Source organism: Heteronotia binoei, chromosome 21 (assembly GCF_032191835.1).
Source record: "Heteronotia binoei isolate CCM8104 ecotype False Entrance Well chromosome 21, APGP_CSIRO_Hbin_v1, whole genome shotgun sequence".
Classification (NCBI taxonomy): domain Eukaryota; kingdom Metazoa; phylum Chordata; class Lepidosauria; order Squamata; family Gekkonidae; genus Heteronotia; species Heteronotia binoei.
In genome coordinates, this window is record NC_083243.1 from 120519203 (window position 1) to 120540206 (window position 21004).

Sequence of the window (21004 nt, forward strand, 5' to 3'; positions counted from 1 at the left end):
GTATTGTAATCTTCACGTCACTAGATGGAATACACTCTAATGATTTTGCTTTATGTACATACTCTGCTTTATGTACATACTCTGACAGCCTACAAAAACTGGGACTTTTTCTTCAATATGTTTGATATTTGGCACAGATGATCCTTTGGGTAAGGGGTATGATCCCTTTGATCCCAGTTGGCAATTTCAAACTTTGTGGGACAGAGTGCAATCACTAGAAGATGCTTAAACTGCTGAAACTTGACAAAAACCAAAACCATGCATGATTGGTATAAGAAACATTTTCTGGTACCAGCAGTACTAGTTAGGAACACTGACGTTTCAAGGCTAAGGCTGATCTTGCAAAATGTGATTGTCAGTGAGAAAGGTTGAAATGAAGAGTCACAGTTTTTCATCAATCAAAAGCAGAGTAAAGATGAAGCCATTGTGACATATGGGTAGGTCAGAATGCACTTGGGATTGATTTTTTTCCCAATCAATAGAAGAATATCTGCCTATTAGACATGGGCAGTTGGCTCGCAAAAATATGCAAAAGCTTGAAAGCTATTCACCTTCCCTCTGTTTTCCCTATTTCTCTGTAATGTATAAACTGGTTCTGACTGGCTAAAGACTGTTACAAGCATGATTGAACCAACATGAAGCACTTTGAAGACCCATTGATTTCACTGATTTAGAATCAAATTAGACAATGTGTGTGTGGGGTGGGGAATCGTTGTGTATTTATGCCCATTCATACCTAAATAGTGAGGTCTATTTTTAACAAAAATGAACATGAAGGCAAGAGAAGCTAAAGTTTCATGCTCATGCTACTCAGATCAAAGGTTTACTCAATTTGTTAATTTTACTATTCTGTCATTGTACCATTTTACATTCTAAACCACTGCCTACCAGATAATTTTACTTATAATAATAATAATACTTTTTATTTATATCCCCCCCCCCCCGCAAAGCAGGCTCAGGGCGGCTCACAACACGTAAATACAATGTACAGTAAAACCATATACAATAATTACAATTTCAATTATAAAATCATCCTTAAAATCATTAAAACTTACATTAAGATTAACATTATGGTGCTATAGTTAAGATCTTCCATAAAATCCGGTGACTAAAACTTCAATGTCATTGGTTCTTAAATCTGTACCATGTTGCATGCTGAGCTGTATATGGCTCTGCTCAGCTATGTATGGCTTTGCTCACTGTGCTGGATTCCTCGTCTGATGAAGTGTGCTTAAAAGCACACGAAAGCTTACATTCTAAATAAAAATTGGTTGGTCTAAAAGGTACAACACTTCCTTGTGTGTAGCAGTAGAATAACGAGCCTGCACACTTTCTGATTGAAAACTAGGTATTTTACTATTTGGCACCAATAGCAAGGTTCATTTGAGCAGCAAAGCTCCCAAAAATAATGCACCCCTGCTCACTTCTCAAACCATCAGTTTGAAGCAAAGCAGGCCTGCGGGCTGGCCCTCATAGTTATCAGATTCACTTCCCCCCTCCCCTTTCTCCCTGGTAGTTTTCCAGTGTGTCTGCTTATCTATTCAACAAGGAGTTTCCTTATAGGAACGTGTCTGCCATCAATACACATCTGTGACTCACACCCATTTGGGCTGTCTGGTTTCTTATCACATTGCAACTTCAACATTATACCAGACGCCCTTTTTGCTTTTTAAACACAAGAGCATATTTTCATTTATTATTTTATATAGAGTTATTCATTAATTATTCAGGGGTCTCCCCTTCAGTGTTAGCCTTCTTTGCTCTGTGGTTTTCAGCATTTGTCTTTCAGCCAATTCTAATGCCTTATAAATATGCATGATCTCCTCCCTTGTCTGTTTGGGGCCTTGAGCATTTGTTTAGTTTCCACATTGACATCAAGAGGGCCTGAACATGCTTAACTTTGATTGGGGTAGGCTTTACTTCTTCGGTATATACTTAATATTTTTGAAGCTTCCGTCTAAAAGAAAAAAAGTCCTGTGTGAATACTACAAACATATGTTTGAAACATATTTTTATCCAGTGAGAGACTTGGAGTTGGCTGGGGCTTCTTGGTGAACATATCCTCAGTGGCAAAACCCAGTGTTTTTTGTTTGTTTTTGCTGTAGTATTATTTGGACTACCTACAAAGTCAGGATTTTAAATCAACCCAAATCTCAATTCTGAACCCCATTCTAAAATATCAGCCCAATTTATGCTGTCTCACCAATTTAATTATATACCCTTAAATCCTTGCACTTTCTTAGAAAATTGCTGCATTTATTTCTACTTTAAGGGTTGTTGGTTTTTTTGTAAACTCACAAACAACAGTTACAAAGACTTGAGGCAAGTTTGCTTCTAGCGGTTCCATTGAAACTAGACTCCTTGTTTATGCAGTTGAGAGAAAAGTATTGTGTCTTGTCCCCAGGGACAAAGAAGAACTGAGAATAGCCCTGTCCCTGGTTTTAACTAGCTTAGCAACCTCTTTGTGAAACCCCCAAGGGGCAATTGGCTATTGTTCTTGATCCCAGTAGAGACTTACAAAGCTAACTACATCCATTGCACTTTCCCCCCTTTCCTTCCTGTTGCATGTGAAGTTTAATAATTAAGTCAGGCTTCACAGTCAGGTTTTATCTGTTTCTGCTGACAATGTAACTGAAGTCATTCAGAAAGTTAGAAATGGGCTCAGCACTCCTTTGGTCTAAGAATGTTTTTTTCTTAGTCACTGGCAGACTCTCAATTTAAGAGTAATAACGTTCGGATTGCCCACGTGATGGGAAGGCTTTGTTTCTCCTCGGCAAAAATGATTCTTGGGAAGAAAAGTCAGTGAATGGCAATGAACTTTGTAACGCTGAAGGGCATTTTCAGTCTGTTTCAGAACTGCAACAGAAGACTGGAAAGGGAATAGCTTTTCTGTTCACAGCTAAGTAAAATATGCTATTCTATTGAACTTTGATTATAGGTATATACTTATTTTTTAAAATTTGTTCCTTAGTTGAATTAAATTGTGAAACTATATAAAACTAGAAGATAAGGCTTTTGAGGGGGGAAGACTGTGATATTCTATCCATATTGTGTTTGAAAACTAAGAGGATTCTTTTAAAAATGTGGGCTTATAGGCTTATACATTCAGTCTGTAGTTCAGATGAAATAATGAGGTCAATGATTCTGGACACATACTTAATTTGTGTATGTGTGTGAGATTTTTTAAATTCCATTTGCAATTATTTTTAAAAATGCCTTTAAATGGATTTATATCAGAATAACTGGTTTATTATTAACTTTTTATTGTACATAAAGGATGATATTGATAATCATCAGTCAAGATAATATATTGTGGCATTTATTTATTTATTTTAAAAAAACTAATTCAAATGGGTCATAGCTACTTCATTGAATTAAATTTTTTAATGTTGTTTTTTTAAAGAGGAGATGTTTTGATGAAAAACTCTAGCGTGTTATCTGTCATTTACAGTGGAGTCCTAAACAGTTCAGTATATTATTGACCTCAGTGGGCATAGAAAGGTATACCTCTGTTTAAGATTGTGCTGCTGCACTGCAGATTTATAGAGTTATTCCAATGTAAACCCATTTATTTCTGTGGAAAAAGACTGGAATAACTCTGCATAGGATCATACTGTTAATGTGGCAACTTTTGATTAGATTAGCTCTAATCAGGCCTTTGCATGAGGATATATTCATGGGTGAGAACAAGCATGTAAGAGTGTAGGTGTATGCCACTGATACATTTATGACAAGTGAAAACTTCCAGTAATAACTGGAACCTTTTAAGTGGTTCTATGACATGTCTCTTCGTAAAAAAATGTTATTCTGGGAAAATCTATTATAGCTTTGCTATGATATTTTTAGATACTTGAGTTTGAGGGGTGAGCTAGGTATGGCTATGTGGGAATACTACTTGACCACAGCACAGCTTCAAAGTTGCATGGAATTTGGAGCCTGGGTTTCTCACTCTGTAGTCTCACTCTCTGAGGCCTGGCCTATGCATGGAAGGGAATGAGACTGCAGAAAACTGGTGGTGGGCTAGATGGTACCATTTCAGATAGCAGATGACTGATTCCAGGCATAAAAAGCTTTTAACAATTAGAAAATGTCTTTGCAAAAAGAAAGCTTTTGCCTAAGGCTGCCAGCTCTGAATTGGGAAATTCCTGGAGATTTGGGAGGTTGAGCCTGGGGAGGACAGGGGTTGGGGAGGGGAGGGACTTCAGCAGAATATGATGGCCTAAAGCAGGGGTGTCAAGCATCTGGCCTGGGGGGCAACTGGCTGTCATCTGCTTCCTTCTCCCTATCTTTTGCTTCCTTCTGCATAATGGCTTGTTTTGCAAGGCTTGCTCAATCACACAAGAGCTATGGAGCAAAACCTCTATTTTCTCCATTGGCTGAGCCTCCTCCCTTGGGGAGGAAGGGGGGAAGGAAGAGCTTGCTTTGCCAGGCTATCACAATCACACAGAAGAGCTACTGAGCTGAGCCTCTCTTCCTTCTACTGGCTGAGGCTCTCCCTCCTCCTGGTCCTCTGGGGAAGGCAGGAAAGAGTCAGAGCTTCCTTTGCCCAGTTCCCTAGATCCCATGGGAGACGTACAAATAAAGCACTTTTAAAACCAATGAGTGCTAATGTTTTAAGCATTTTTTTTAAAAAAATCGTGTTTGTCTGTGTCCTTTATAAAGTTTATATCTCTGCTATCTAATCTTACATAGGTACACATATGGCCCGGCCCGACAAGGTCTCATTTATGTCAAATCTGGCCCTCATGACAAATGAGTTCGACACCCCTAGCCTAAAGCCTACCCTCCAAAGCAACCATTTTTTCCACAGGAACTGATCTTTGTCATCTAGAGATCAAATATAAGTCCAGATCTCTAGTCCCACCTGGAAGTTGGCAGCCCTACTTCTACCACTTCACTTTTCTTGCTCTGCTAGTTTTCTATTTGCAGACAATATTGAACATAGGACATTCCAGAATGTGTCATCTGACATGGTGCAGTCCATTCTAACCCTCCCCCCATTCTCTTGCATGTAACAGGCCAAACCCCTATGGTAGAAAGGAATAGACTAAACAGGTTTGCCAGGTCCTATCTGGTATCCGGGGGGTGGGGGCGGGTTCCTGGGTTCTTCCCTGGACTTTCTGCCCTGCATGTGGTGCAATGACATCACCCAGAAGTGACATCATTTTGTCAGGTTGATGCTCTAGTTTTGGGCAAAGATGTATAGTTTTTTTGCCTTCAAAACCATAGAATTGGCCCAAAAACTAGAGCATCACGCCCAACATCAACAACGTGATGTCTTCACTTCTGGGTGATGTCCTTATGGTGAATATGTCACCCAGTAACATCCCTGTTGTGGGGTGGGGTTTCCCTTGCTGAAAAGAAAGGGAACCCTCACCGGGACCTTGGAGGTTGGGAAGCCTAAGAGAGGAATGGAGTGGCTAAATATAAAGTATGAATACTTAATTTTCAGCTTTTATTAAAACGTAATATTTACTAAAATTTAATTAGAAGAAAGTATCGTTCAGAGGTTATTTCATAAACAAAATAAAACATTTCAGGCAAGTGTGTTATGCTTTCGTGATCTGGTTCTGTAGATCACTGTAGAACTAGAAAGCTGAAGATGGCTGTAGTTACCTTTAACAAAATAAAGATTGTTAAATTTGCAAGATTAATTATTTAAATATTTATATCCTGCTTTTCTCCCCCAAAGAGACCCTGAAACATCTCCCCCCTCCTCCATTTTTTCTTGTAGTAACCCTATGCAGTAGATTAGGCTGAGAGAGACTGACTAGCCTAATCTCCCATAGCAGAATGGGGATTTAAATTGAGGCCACCTAGATCCTGGTACAGTGTTCTATCCACCATAGCATTATTGGTTTTTGTTAACACATTATTATTTATTGTTATTCTTTAAAACATCTATTAGCTGTCTTTCTCCCTTGTAGAACTCAAGGTGGCTTACAATATAAACAAAACATTATATAAAACACAATGAAAATAACTATTATAAGACCTGTAAAAGTAACAGTTTAAAAACTCCAATCAGGATGTAAAAGCTTAATCAAGCAAAAAGCAGCCCTATATAAGATGGCTTCAACTGCCTCCCCAAGATGATGGAGCCAAGCACACATCCCTGGGGAAATTGTTCAATAATCATGAGATTGCTACTGAAAGAGCCCTCTCTCATGTACTGGTTTAATTTTTAATGTTTTTAATTGTTTAACTGTTTTATTGTAATAGTGTAATTATTGGTTTTACTGTTTGATATGTTGGAATCTGCCCTGAGACCAATTTGGGAAAGGGCAGAATATAAATCCACAGAAATAAATAAATACATACATACATACATATATACATACATACATACCCTCCAGGGCAGCATCTGTAGTTGGTGGGACAGTCAGGAGGGCATCGCCTCATGATTTTAAATCTTGGTTAGGAATGTATGGGAAAAGATTGTCCTTCAGATAACCCTGGTCAAAGCCATAAAGGACAAAACTAACACCTTGAATTAGGATTGGAAGCCAGTGTAACTGCTGTATTATTGGGGACATGTTCTTCTAATACCTGGTCCCAACCAGCAGAATAGCTGCAGCATTGTGCACTAGCTGCAATTTCTAAACACTCTTCAAGGGCTATCCCATGCAAAGCCATTGCAGTCTAGATTTAACTAAGGCATGGATCACTGGGGCTAGGTCTGACTGACCAGGAATGAATGCAGTTGACACACCAGCCAGAACTGGGCAAATATACCCCAAGCCACAGCAGCTACCTGCTTTTCTAAGGTGACTACAGTGTCAAGGGGGGGAGGGGGATGGGCTCCCTCTTGGGTATCCTGCCTCCCCAGGGAAAGTGTATGTGCAATACATAGCCTCTCCTTTCCTGGTGTAGTGAATGCCGCATGGTCACTGTCCGGCTATGCCTGGCAGATGGTCACTGCAATGGCCTCTCCTGCATTACTGCATCCGTGGCAATACCTTCCCGCTGGTCCCCCCCCCCTTTCTCACAGAGTTTGCCACGTCATGGTGCGACCGAATGTCCGGCGATATAACCGGATGGGCAGGCTGGGCTCACCAACCTCACCAGCCAAGAGAAGGAAAACTCTTAACATCAAACCCGGGCAGATAGAGCTCGTTAATGTAACACCTACCACCTGGAGGACTCGCTGCTGGCGTCCCGGCTTACTGGGCCATGGCAGATGACCCCAAGGTGAAAGGGTGGAGCCAGTACCGCGCACACTGTGCTTCACCTAAAAATTCCTCTGCACAGGCCTGAAGGGCATATCCACATCCACAACCCACAACACACCAAGTCCTGCAGTGATGGGCAAGGGGCGAAACGGCAGGTGGAAGATGCCACTGGAAGCCTCAGTCCCGATCCAGCATGTAGGCGGTTCAGGGTATTAGTCGCCTGATGCTGACCCGGAGACGAAAGCATTTTTCGGCAGCACCCTGAATGACCAAGCAGCCTTATCTAGGGACAGCACTGCTTGCTCCGCACGGAGAGGGGCCTAGAAAAGGTGGCCTAAACAAAGCTCGTCTCCCCCCCCCCCCCAGTTGGCTAGCCGCAGTCAACGGGCATCCTTACTTGCGGTCAAAAAATAACAACAAAGAAAAGGCATGCACCTGCCTCACAAAGTGTGCAAAGACTAAAGCTTGCGTGTTGGAACATCAGAACCATGCTTGACACAGTAGACAGTGGTCACCCTGAATGACGCTCTGCTCTAGTTGCCCACGAACTTCTCAGGTTGAATATTGACATAGCAGCTCTCAGTGAGGTCCGTTTCCCTGAGGAAGGTAGTTTTCAAGAACATGGTGCTGGCTATACCCTCTACTGGTCGGGTAAGTCAAAGGCTGAGAGCTGCCTTTCTGGCGTTGGCTTCATGGTCAGGAACTCCATTGCCTCCAAACTCGAAAACCTGCCAACAGGTCACTCAGATCGCATCATGTCCATGCGCCTCCCATTTCAAAACAAGCAGCATGCAACACTCTTCAGTGTGTATGCCCCAACCCTTCAAGCAGATCCTGCAGAAAAGAATAAGTTCTATTCTGATCTACGCAACCTCGTACGGAAGACCCCTACAGAGGACAAGGTGATCATCCTTGGCAACTTCAATGCCAGAGTAGGTAAAGACTCGGAAGCCTGGAAAGGAGTACTTGGCAAACACGACATTGGCAACTGCAATGATAACGGGCGCCTCCTGCTAGAATTCTGCACGGAGCACCAGCTCACCATCACCAACACTATCTTTCAGCAGAAGAACAGCCTGAAGACAACCTGGATGCACCCACGGTCCAAGCACTGGCACCTTATCAACTACATTCTGGTGCGCCAGAGAGACCTTCGAGATGTCTTACACACTCGAGTAATGCCCAGTGCGGAATGTCATACGGATCATCGTCTTGTACGCTGCAATCTCCGTCTTCACTTTAAACCCACACCCAGGAGAGGAGGTTTCCCTCGGAGGAAGCTTCAGGTTGGCAGCCTTCAGTCAGCTGAAGTTAAAGCTGCCTTCCAGGCAAAACTCCAGTCAAGAATTGAGGACCCCAGTTGCCCCACAGACCCTTCTCCAGAAGCACTCTGGGAACACCTAAAAACTACCATCCTGTTGATCGCTGAAGAAGTCCTCGGGTTCTCCACAAGGAAGAACAAGGACTGGTTTGACGAGAACAATCAAGAGATCCAAGAATTACTAGCGAAAAAGAGATCTGCCTACCAAGCACATCTTGCTCAGCCCTCCTGTCCCGGGAAAAAAGCAATCTTTCGCGCTGCATGTAGCAACCTCCAGTGCAAGCTTCGAGACATTCAGAACGAGTGGTGGACCAAGCTTGCAGAGAGAACCCAGCTGTGTGCAGACACTGGTGATTTAAGAGGGTTCTACGAAGCCCTGAAGGCAGTATATGGCCCATCATATCAGGCTCAGTGTCCCTTGCGTAGTGCAGACGGCCAAGTGCTCCTCACAGACAAGGTATCCATACTGAACCGGTGGTCGGAGTATTTTCAGGTTCTCTTCAGTGCCAACCGCGTAGTTCAAGATTCAGCAATCCACCTCACCCCACTTCAACCAGTGAAAACAGAGTTGGATGAGATCCCCACCCTAGAAGAGACTGTTAAAGCCATCAAGCAACTGAAAAGTGGCAAGGCAGCGGGAGTTGAGGGAATCCCACCAGAGATCTGGAAGCATGGGGGCACAGTACTACATAGCACACTTCACAAAGTACTTGTCACCTGCTGGGAACAAGGCAAACTACCACAGGACTTTCGCGATGCAATCATCATCACTCTACACAAGAACAAAGGAGAAAAGTCAGACTGCTCCAACTACCGGGGGATAACTTTGCTCTCCATCGCAGGCAAAATCCTTGCCAGAATACTCCTGAACAGACTGGTGCCCACCATTGCAGAACTCCTCCCAGAGAGCCAGTGCGGCTTCAGAGCTAACAGGAGCACCACCGACATGGTATTTGTACTCAGGCAGCTCCAAGAGAAATGCAGGGAACAGAACAAGGGTCTATGTGTGACTTTTGTTGACCTTACCAAAGCTTTCGATACCGTTAGCAGGAAAGGCCTGTGGCAAATCTTGGAACGTTTAGGATGTCCCCCAAGGTTCCTCAGCATGATCATCGAGGTAGATGAAGACCAGCGAGGCCAAGTCAGACACTGTAACGACCTCTCGGAGCCCTTCCCAATAGGCACAGGTGTAAAGCAAGGCTGCGTTCTCGCGCCAACTCTCTTTACGATCTTCTTTAGCATGATGCTTCAAAGAGCCGCAGTAGATCTAGATGATGACGATGGTGTCTACATCCGCTATCGCACCGATGGGAGCCTGTGCAACCTGAGGTGACTAAAGGCTCACTCCAAGACAATGGAAAAATTTATCCGAGAGCTACTGTTTGCTGATGATGCTGCACTCGTCTCCCACTCGGTATCAGCTGTGCAGCATATGACGTCCTGCTTTGCAGAGGCTGCCAAGCTATTCGGCCTAGAAGTTAGTCTGAAGAAGACAGAAGTTCTCCACCAGCCTGCACCCCAGGAAGATTATCACCCTCCCTGCATCACTGTGGGTGAATCAGTTCTGAAGACAGTCCAGCAGTTCAGCTACCTGGGGTGCATCATCTCCTCAGATGCCAAGATTGACAAGGAGATTGACAACAGGCTGGGAAAGGCAAACCGTGCATTTGGCTGACTGCACAAAAGAGTGCGGAGCAACAAGCATCTGAAAAAAGGCACAAAGATCAATGTTTACAAAGCGGTTGTGATGACAACCCTCATCTACGGCTCCGAATCGTGGGTTTTATACCGTCATCACCTGCGACTCCTTGAGCGCTTTCATCAGCGCTGCCTTTGCACCATCCTCAACATCCACTGGAGTGACTTTGTGACCAACACTGAAGTCCTCAAGAGGGCGGAGGTTACCAGCATCGAGGCACTGCTGTTGAAGATGCAGCTGTGCTGGGCAGGGCATATTTCTAGGATGGAAAACCACCGCCTTCCCAAGATTGCTCTGTATGGCGAACTTTCCACCGGCCATCGAAATAGAGGGGCACCAAAAAAGAGGTACAAGGACTCCTTGAAGAAATCCCTTGGCACGTGTCGCATCAACCATCACCAGTGGTCTGACCTAGCATCAGATCGCAAAGCATGGAGGCACACCATCCACCAGGCTGCCTCTTCCTTTGAGAACGCACGCATAGCTGGTCTTGAGGACAAAAGGAGATTGAGAAGAATCGCACTGCTACAGCACCAACCCCAAATCAGACTTTTCCCTGCAGCCACTGTGCCCGGATCTGCCTGTCCCACATTAGTCTTGTCAGCCACCAGCGAGCCTGCAGCAGACGTGGACTACTGCACCCTTCTTAAATCTTCGTTCGCGAAGTGAAGCCGAGAGGGAGACAGTGTCAAGCTGCACTCCCAAGCTGGTTTTTCAAGTGGCATATAGCCCCATCCAAGACAGGGAAGATCTGAAGTCCCTGGTCAGCTTTTCTACTAACCCAGAGAACCTCTGTATTGTCAGAATTAAGTTTCAGCTTGTTCAGCCCATTACTGACTCCAAGCACCAGTTAAGTACATAGTAGTTTCACAGTCAAGAGTAGTTTCAGAGCCAAATTGTATTTTGCAGCACAGCCCAGCTCCCTTGTGACTGATCATGTTTTGCAATGAAGTCAGTGCCACTGAGCAATAAGGAATTCATAGTTATGAGGTACATGCACTTGGGAAACATTAAGTTGGGGGTGGCAGGACAAAGAATGAAAGTGCTTTCCAGGAGATTGTCTCAGTGTAGCTGTTTGGTTAAGGTTGTATGACTTTTTGGAAGACAGATGAAACAGCAGTGCAATAAAATGTATGAAATGCATAGGGAGTCCCAATGCTTCTCTGAGTAACTGTAAGCTGGGACATTGCATACAAACTTCAAAAAGAGACACGTAACATCAAGAAGGTGAATGCGCATGTCTTTTGCTCCCCGGAACTTGAAAACAAGCTTATTTTCCTTATAAGTGAATCTGCACTTTGATTAAAAGGGATAGCTTAGCTTCTATGTAACAGGAAAAATCACTTGATAGAACAAATTTGGCCCTCAGTTGGGATCCCTGCTTTAATTTAGACTGCCCTGCTTTTATTTTGTTCTTTAATTATGTGTTCTGTAATTATGTTCTTTAATTATGTGATCCAGTGGTATAGCATTGTGCAATTGTATATGTTGCATTGTTATCAAGGGTCATTTTGTAGAAAATAGGTGGTGGAGCTCATCCAGGGATTGTTATGCAGCTGCACATACTATTCAATGGACAAGGAAGTGGAACTCTCAGAAGGAGGAAGAGGAAATCTCAGAAAGGTTCAGGAGCTGTGCTCCTGTGAGCTCTCACTGAATCCGAGGCCTGATAGTTATTATAACTCTGTAACCCACCTTGAGTCTCAATGGGAAAGGCAGGATAAATGAAGTAAATAAATAAATGAAACGGTAAATAATAAGCCAAAGCAAAAAAATTTTTAAAGTTGTTCCAAAAATATGTAAAATGGTATTTCAAAAATACATAACCATTTCTTGAAGGCTGCTCTCTAAACAAAAGGAAGCACAAAATGACTATCAGGAGAAATAGGTTCTCAGTTGATACTCAGCAAATCTATCCTTTATACAACATTTGCCATTACAGAAGGATGAAATGTACTCAGTACTGTTCTAATTCTGAGGATAAAGTAGAAGTTTATACATTAAGCAAAATCTCACCAGCCTATTCCTTGGTGGAAGACTTTACCGTACTACCAACATATTTGTTTGTTTGTTTTTAAAAAAGGAAAACAGAAAAGAATTTGAACTGAAACATGTAGCCAATGCAAGAAAACCTTAAAAATTCTGGCAATAATGAATTTTAATGCTTTGTCATATAATTTTAACTAGGGTTGGTAGATCCAACTCAGAAAATATCTGGGGACTTTGGAGGTGGAGCCAGGAGACTCCCATTCCCTAAAATAAATAAAAATACAGTAGTGCAGTTCCCCTGAATACAGTCTTCATTTCCTCACTCCCCAGCAGCTACACTTCCACTAAATGAAAGTGAACACACTCACACTCACAAAGCAGCCAAAATAAACTGTGTGCAAGCACACACTTCTGTGATCTCACTAGGGCAATTTACTCATGGGAGTTGCTAATTGTGACCATCTGTATTTCAACAAACTCCTTCAGACTAACAGGAAAAGAGAGCAGCCTAGGGGGTGAAGTTTTGCATGATTCCGTAATCAGTTTCTAGTTAACTCCATTTTACTATACACACAACTTCTGAAACCAATGCAGAACAAACAGAGGAACTGTACTGGCTTATCCTTTCTCACATACTTCACACAGGGCCAGCTCGCCCACTAGGCAAACTAGGTGGTTTTCTAGGGCTCCGGAAGGGTTGGGGCATCAGATTGGGCTCCCTCCCTCCCGGTGCTCCAGGCAAGCACCTAGTTTGCCTGCCTCCACTCGCCCCCTCCTTCTCTTCCTGTACCATCCCTTTGCCCCCCCCCCAGTGTATCACAGGGCGCCGCACCTGGGCCCTTCCAGCTGCAGCATGCCTGCCTTCTCCTCTGCCTGCCGTTGCCACCACTGCTGCTGCCCGCCCGCCCCCTCCTTCCCTTCCCATCACCTCCCCACCCTGTGCGATCACAGTGCACCGGACCTGGGCCTTGCCGGCCCCAGAGGTGAAGGGACGGGACAGGAAGGGAAGGAGGGAGTGGGCGGTGGCAGTGGTGGTGGCAGGCGGCGGTAGGCGGGTGCACAGGTGGAGGATGAAATAGGCACGCCTCCCCTTGTCCCCAGCACTGCTTGCTCTCCCAGTCCCCAGCACCCCTTCTTTCCACTGCCAGTTCTGCCTACTTCTAGCTCGAGCTCTCTCTATCTGGCGGAGAAAAGCGACTGCTGAGGCTGGCCGAACACCCTTCTTTTTTCATGGCATAGCTTAGACAGATAAAGGGCAACACAACACCAATTTCAGCAGTGGCAGCAGCAGCCCTGGAGTTCCTTTGCGCCCTGCGCCTTCACTAACCCCTCAGCCACCCCGCACAGTGCATCTTCTGAATAAAATTTCTTTGGTCTTAAAGATGCCGAACTGGACTCAAACTTTCTGCTGTTGTTTCAAACCAGCACAGCTGCTCACCACGAAGGTTTCTTTGCCTTTCAGGCTTGAGAGGGTTAAAGTGATAGAGTGGTGCTTCCTAGAGAAGCACCACAAGTCCTCCCACTTCCACCTTTGGGGCCAGCTTTGCTTGCTGGAGAATTGAAGGACTGAGGCTGGAGCCAGACCAGGAGGTGGAAAGGCTGGAAGGGTAAATATCTTGAAGGCAGAGGAGGAGGGAGAGGATCCTCCAGGCTGACCTCTCAAATCCTGTGAGCCTCTCATAGCAAAATAAAACAATAATTCAGTGGCAATTGCAGGGGGAGGGGGGGCACCAGAAGTTAGCTTTGCCTATGGCGCCAGATAGGCTAGGGCCGGCCCTGACTTCACACACTCAGTGGAAAAACCACATGGCTCTGCTTGCTTATCCTACTGATGCAGTTTTCCTCCAGCTGAAATTTAAAGATACAGAGTCCAAAACTTAAGCCGTTTTCAAGGTTCTTTTAAGCCTGCTGAGGTTTAAAGGTTGTTGAGGTGGGGCTTCCTCCAGCAGCCAGCTGGCTTGCAGCAGGGAGGAGCCTGCAAAACTGAGGGATCCCCTACTGGGACCTAATTTTAATCCATGCTAAACATGTATTACATGTAGATGTAGACTATGCATTATATGTATATATTACATGTATCATGAGCCAGATGCTGCTGCTTGTGTGTTTGAATAATCTTGTTTTTCTGCTGGTTTTTGGTATTTTTAAGGTACATGACTGATGGAGGACTGGGCCTTTACACTCGAAGATTAAATAGACTTCCTGATGGAATGGCTGTTGTACGGGAAACTCTGCAACGCAACACCTCACTAGGCCTGGGGGATGCTGACAGGTAAGCCTGCACCTGCCTTTTTACAGCTTTGTATTCGATTGCAGGCACTGCAGGACACAGTCTGTGATAGCAGAACTGAAAGCTGATTTTAATTGTTCAAATGCTTGGTAAGAAAATAAGAGCCAAACTAAAGCACTTGGGTTCAAAATGTAATCTACAAGGTGCAGAAAATATGAACAATAAGAAATACGGATTGGAATAAAACTTTAATCTGAAGGCAGGCAGCTACTATAGTAGTCCTTATGGTTTTTAGATGTAATATAAGAATGTAATATTAAATTCCCAATAACAGTTAATAAATATCACATATAAAGGATCATCTGCATATTGTACTCTGCCTCTTCACAAGGCTCCTTTATTGAGACTGATGACACCCCAGCTCAATAACAACTGTGGAAGAGGCTTTGAGTGTAGTGCACTGTAGTATAGTGTAGCATGATCCTTTCATTGGCTTGGATCCAGCAGTGCACAAGTGGAAACATAAATGGACTTAGCACAGTTCTGCTTGCACAAGGTGTTGTGCAACGCCTGGTGCTGTTCTCCTATAGTATATATTATAGTGCCCATAAATTGATAGCATAACATCTTTCACAAATAGAAACACAAGTGGAGATATAAAAAAATTGATGTTGCACAATAATATAATAATAATAATAATAAATTTTATTTCTATCCCGCCCTCCCCACCTTAGCGGGCTCAGGGTGGCTAACAGCGTATTACAAAACATACAGTGATATTATAAAAACATTTAAATCCAACAATATAAAACATCAACAATGAAACTACTAACATTAAAAACCAGTTCAATGATATAATTATTCTGCGGTGTGAATCTTCCGACCGCATTGGCGGCTCCTTAATTCTTGATCTTCCTAACAGTCCGGATGTGCCAGTTTAAAAAGGACGGTCTTGCAGGCCCTGCGGAACTGCTCAAGGTTCCGCAGGGCCCGCACCTCCTCGGGGAGTCGGTTCCACAGAGTAGGAGCCGCACTCGAGAATGCCCGTACTCTGGTGCTCTGATGTTTAATCTCCTTCGGCCCGGGGATGGTCATCAGATTTTTCCCGACTGACCTCAGTGCTCTCTGGGGTTCGTATGGGGAAAGACGGTCCCTCAGGTAGGTGGGTCCTCGGCCATATAAGGCTTTAAAGGTAACGACCAACACTTTGTACTGGACTCGGTACCAATTTCAACAAATAACTACAAATGATCTTTGGGTGGGGTTATGATGGTGACTACAGCCATGAAATTAAAAGATGTTTGCTCCTTGGGATGACAGCTATGGTGAACCTGGGCAGTATAATAAAAAGTAGAGACATCACCCTGCCAACAAAAGTCCATATAGTCAAAGTGATGGTATTCCCAGTAGTAATGTATGGCTGTGAGAGCTGGGCCATAAGAAAGGCCGAGCGCAGAAGAATAGATGCTTTTGAGATATGGTGCTGGAGAAGACTCTTGAGAGTCCCTTGGACTGCGAGAAGATCAAATCAGTCAGTCCTAAGGGAAATCAACCCAGACTGTTCCCTGGAAGGTCAGATGCTAAAGCTGAAGCTCAAATACTTTGGCCACCAAATGAGAAGGGAGCACTCACTGGAGAAGATCCTGATGCTGGGAAAGACAGAAGGCAAAAGAAGAAGGGACGGCAAAAGATGAGATGGCTGGACAGCGTTACTGATGTAACTAACACGAATTTGAACAGACTTCGGAGGATGGTGGAAGACATGAGGGCCTGGCGTGACTTTGTCTATGGGGTCGCAAAGAGTCGGACTCGACTGTGCGAATGAACAACAACAAAATCGAATTTTTGTGCTGTGATCCAACCCATTATCTGCGGTAAAGAAAACAGGAGAACAGTGCTTACTGTGAACCTTACTTTGCCTCTCCTGTAATGTAGGAGATACTGTAGTTCAGTGATTCCATGAGAGCCAACATTTACATTTCCTTCATATGTGACTGTCTGCCTTTCTAATTGGTGCCAAATTGTAAACTGATTCAAAACTTTACACAGCAGTTGGCTATACCCAAAAATGCTATTCTCAGACTTGTCATTTTTGAAAGATGAGAATTTATGAAAATGTTAGTATGGTTTTTGTTGTATTTTTTTAAAGCTGCCCTAAAGGCCACTGCTGTAGCATATAAATACTGTAGTAAAAAGCACACAATAAATTGTATGTAGCAATTTAACTAAACAAAGCCCCTAAGAAAATGGTCCTTTCTAGTACCTCCTCTCTTTCTGAGTCAAGAGCATGGAAGAGAGGACACACTGGAGTGATGGTGGAGATGGCAGCACCCCTTGCTGTGCTCCACAATTAAGTGGAGACCTGGAAGGCTTTCAGTGAAATTCTTCTGGCAGTGAGCCTGCCTGCATAGTGCTGGAACAAGTCCCCAAACTGCTGCCTCCCTTGAATTTTAATAGGAATATTTGTCCCTTTTCCAAAGAATGGAACTATATCCTTGCAAGTGCAACATGGTGTTATGACCAAAATGATTTCTTAATATTTCTGCTATAAATATTTGTGTTAAAACATACTCATTGAAATTCACCTGGGAAACATTCATAATGTAGACCAGTGATCTTTAACCCTTCCAAACTCAATGCCCGTGTTTAATTCCAGGCAACAGCTTGGGTTCTGTGATGTGTAAGCCTGTGGCAGGAAGTCATATAACATTACTTTCATGTGTAGGCTTCCCAGCGAGGGAACCCCCAGTTTTCCATGCTTCACCCTGTCCACAGCCAGCTGGCTGGCAGTGGGAAGCCCCGCCCCCACAGCCACCTTGTGCCTTAAGATCTCCGCAGGTTTAGAAGCCTGCAAACACTTTGTTTTAAAATGTGTGTGTGTGTGCCTTTAAATTTGAGCAGGAAGTGAAAGCTGCATCAGGAGGGGCCAGCAGCAGAGCCACATGTGAGAGCAAGAGTGCAGCCCTTCTGCTTGCTTTGCTTTCATTTTAGACGTCTTTGTATCGGAACCAGAGCCAGTATGTGTTTGTGTGTGTGCAAGAGAGAGAGAGAGAGCAGTCTCTGCGCTCATTTTGCATTTGTTTCAGATGACTTTGTGTAGGAACCTGTTTATAGGATGGAGGAAAACCCCACCTCTCTCTCTTTTCATTTGTCTGTGTTAGTCTGAAGAAGTTAGTTGGAAATGCAGCAGCTCCTGTGTGTAAAGGCCCAGTGAGATCACAAAAGTGTGTGCTTGCAAAAACTGTTTATTTTGGTTGCTTTGTTAGTGTGTGTTCATTTTCATCTACTGGAATTGCAGCGGCTGGGGGCAAGGAAATGAAGACTATTCAGGGGAATTGCACAGCTGTATTTTTATTTATTTTAGGGAATGGGAAAGTTTTCTGGCTCCACCCCCAAAGTACCCGTGTATTTTCTGAGTTGGACTTGGCAACCCTATTCATGTGACAAAAAGTCTTTTCGCTTCTGAGTGATCATGCATGTCAGTCCTGACCTGTCCTGCTATTTTTCTTATCTTCCTTAAGCATACACGCTAATAGCAAACCATTCCTAAAAGCAGCAGCAAAATGGTGGGAATATAGGGGCTTGCAACCCAGCAAGATGGAGCTATGCAAGCCACCTCAAGGTCTCCAACTAGAAGATCTCTGATCCAGATAGCTTTTAGATGTGCTTTTCTGTGCCTACTGCCTTAGTATTGCATTATCCATAGCCAGTGAGAAAATGTTTGATTTAATGATAAGGCCAGGGATTTTTGAAACTGGTGATCTCTTCCCACAAAGACTAACACGAATGAGTATTCCCTTGTAAACTGTATATATGAATATATGAAGTTTCCTGATAATGAAGAAGAATTGAAGATTTATACCCCGCCCTTCTCCCTGAATCAGAGACTCAGAGCGGCTTACAATCTCCTATGTCTTCTCCCCCCACAACAAACACCCTGTGAGGTGGGTGGGGCTGAGAGAGCTCTCCCAGAAGCTGCCCTTTCAAGGACAACTGTTGCAAAAGCCATGGCTAACCCAAGGCCATTCCAGCAGGCACAAGTGGAGGAGTGGGGAATCAAACCCGGTTCTCCCAGATAAGAGTCTGCACATTTAAACCACTGCACCAAACTGGCTCCATTGGGCCCATCTAGATGTCCATTATCTCCTCTGTGGTAAGGCCTCTTGGGCAGTATTTTCCCCACTGGGGGGTTGCATGTTCAAATATTCAGAGCATGTGCAGCCCCCCTCAGGCAAATACCCCCAGGCTATTTTAGTTCCAGAAAACAGAATAAGGGTAGGGTAGAAACTGGCTTCAGTATAGCTGCCAGTCCCTGTTGGGAATTTATGTAAAATGTAATGTGTGGTTTGGCCCTTAGATGGCATTGCTAGGAACTAAATCAGGGTCTTCACACAAACCATTCTGTTTAGTACCAGACTGTTGTGTTAAACTCAAGTTGCTAATTTGTGTGGGGAGGGGTTACATTCCATAAAAGGATATTTATTTTCCTTTTAAATCTATTTCAGTTTTAGGGGCATTGTATCATACTGCTGGAGGAAAGGGGGGAATGCATATATAAGCTATTTGCGAAACTGCTTGTTCAGATAGCCCATACATTTAGTGAAATATTTCTCTGCAGTTCTTACAGCTGGAATGTAAGCAGGCAAGCAGGATGGTTATTATCTGCTTCTTGTAGCAATTCAAATAAGGAGGAGGAAAAGACAATACAAACCTTGAAGTCTAGGTCAGTGATGTTGATTCAACAGCATGGAGTGCACATAGTCCCAGATAAGAGGTTTTATTGTAATTGCGACTAAAGCTATTCTGATTAGGCTGGGCAGAAATCCTGCTGTCATGGTATTATTTTAAATGAGGTGAATTTGTATGATTTCAACACTTTCACTGGATTTTGACATTATACCTCTTAACCTATCTGGTTTTCCCAGATAAGAAGATGATATTGGATTTATATCCCGCCCTCCACTCCGAAGAGTCTCACAGCGGCTCACAATCTCCTTTACCTTCCTCCCCCACAACAGACACCCTGTGAGGTGGGTGGGGCTGGAGCGGGCTCTCACAGCAGCTGCCCTTTCAAGGACAACCTCTGCCAGAGCTATGGCTGACCTAAGGCCATGCTAGCAGGTGCAAGTGGAGGAGTGGGGAATCAAACCCGGTTCTCCCAGATAAGAGTCTGCACATTTAAACCACTGCACCAAACTGGCTCCATTGGGCCCATCTAGATGTCCATTATCTCCTCTGTGGTAAGGCCTCTTGGGCAGTATTTTCCCCACTGGGGGGTTGCATGTTCAAATATTCAGAGCATGTGCAGCCCCCCTCAGGCAAATACCCCCAGGCTATTTTAGTTCCAGAAAACAGAATAAGGGTAGGGTAGAAACTGGCTTCAGTATAGCTGCCAGTCCCTGTTGGGAATTTATGTAAAATGTAATGTGTGGTTTGGCCCTTAGATGGCATTGCTAGGAACTAAATCAGGGTCTTCACACAAACCATTCTGTTTAGTACCAGACTGTTGTGTTAAACTCAAGTTGCTAATTTGTGTGGGGAGGGGTTACATTCCATAAAAGGATATTTATTTTCCTTTTAAATCTATTTCAGTTTTAGGGGCATTGTATCATACTGCTGGAGGAAAGGGGGGAATGCATATATAAGCTATTTGCGAAACTGCTTGTTCAGATAGCCCATACATTTAGTGAAATATTTCTCTGCAGTTCTTACAGCTGGAATGTAAGCAGGCAAGCAGGATGGTTATTATCTGCTTCTTGTAGCAATTCAAATAAGGAGGAGGAAAAGACAATACAAACCTTGAAGTCTAGGTCAGTGATGTTGATTCAACAGCATGGAGTGCACATAGTCCCAGATAAGAGGTTTTATTGTAATTGCGACTAAAGCTATTCTGATTAGGCTGGGCAGAAATCCTGCTGTCATGGTATTATTTTAAATGAGGTGAATTTGTATGATTTCAACACTTTCACTGGATTTTGACATTATACCTCTTAACCTATGAGAAGAAAAAATGGAAGAAGCCTTAAGAAGCTGAGGTGGCTCCATAAATAGCTCTCTAAAGACTTGAGAAATAAAAAAAGACTCCTTTAGGAATTGGAAGGAGGGCCTTATTACCAAGGATGAATATAAACAAATCACCAGTGCTTGTAGAGAAAAGGTTAGGAAAGCTAAAGCTCAGTATGTGCTTAGGCTGGCCAAAGATGCTAAAAACAAAAAAAGGGTTCTTTTCTTATGTTCAGAGTAAGAAAAAGAGCAAGGACATGGTAGGCCCATTGTGAGGGCAGGAAAGTGAAATTGTAACAGGTGATGAAGAGAGGGTGGAACTGCTCAATTCCTGCTTTTCCTCAATCTTCTCTTCTGAAGGAAACAATGCTCAACATGGCAAAAACAGAACATATAATGAGGTTAAGGAGTTCCAACCTAGGATCAGCATAGGAGTAGTACATAAACACCTAGTTTCTTTAAATGAAACTAAGTCCTCAGGGCCAGATGAACTGCATCCAAGGGTTCTAAAAGAGCTTGTGGATGTAATTTCTGAGCCTCTGGCTATTATTTTTGAGAATTCTTGGAGAACAAGAGAGGTGCCGGAAGAC

General features: G+C 43.7%; 1 protein-coding gene across 2 annotated transcripts in view; it reads left to right on the top strand.

Annotated features, from left to right (window-relative positions):
- The window catches only part of NAV2 (neuron navigator 2), a 483385-nt gene that overhangs the window by 306969 nt on the left and 155412 nt on the right, over positions 1-21004 (top strand). For both annotated transcript variants that reach the window (XM_060262207.1, XM_060262206.1), the window contains one exon: positions 14331-14453. In XM_060262207.1, the coding sequence (XP_060118190.1) occupies positions 14331-14453 (123 nt within the window). The remainder of the gene's footprint in view (positions 1-14330; positions 14454-21004) is intronic.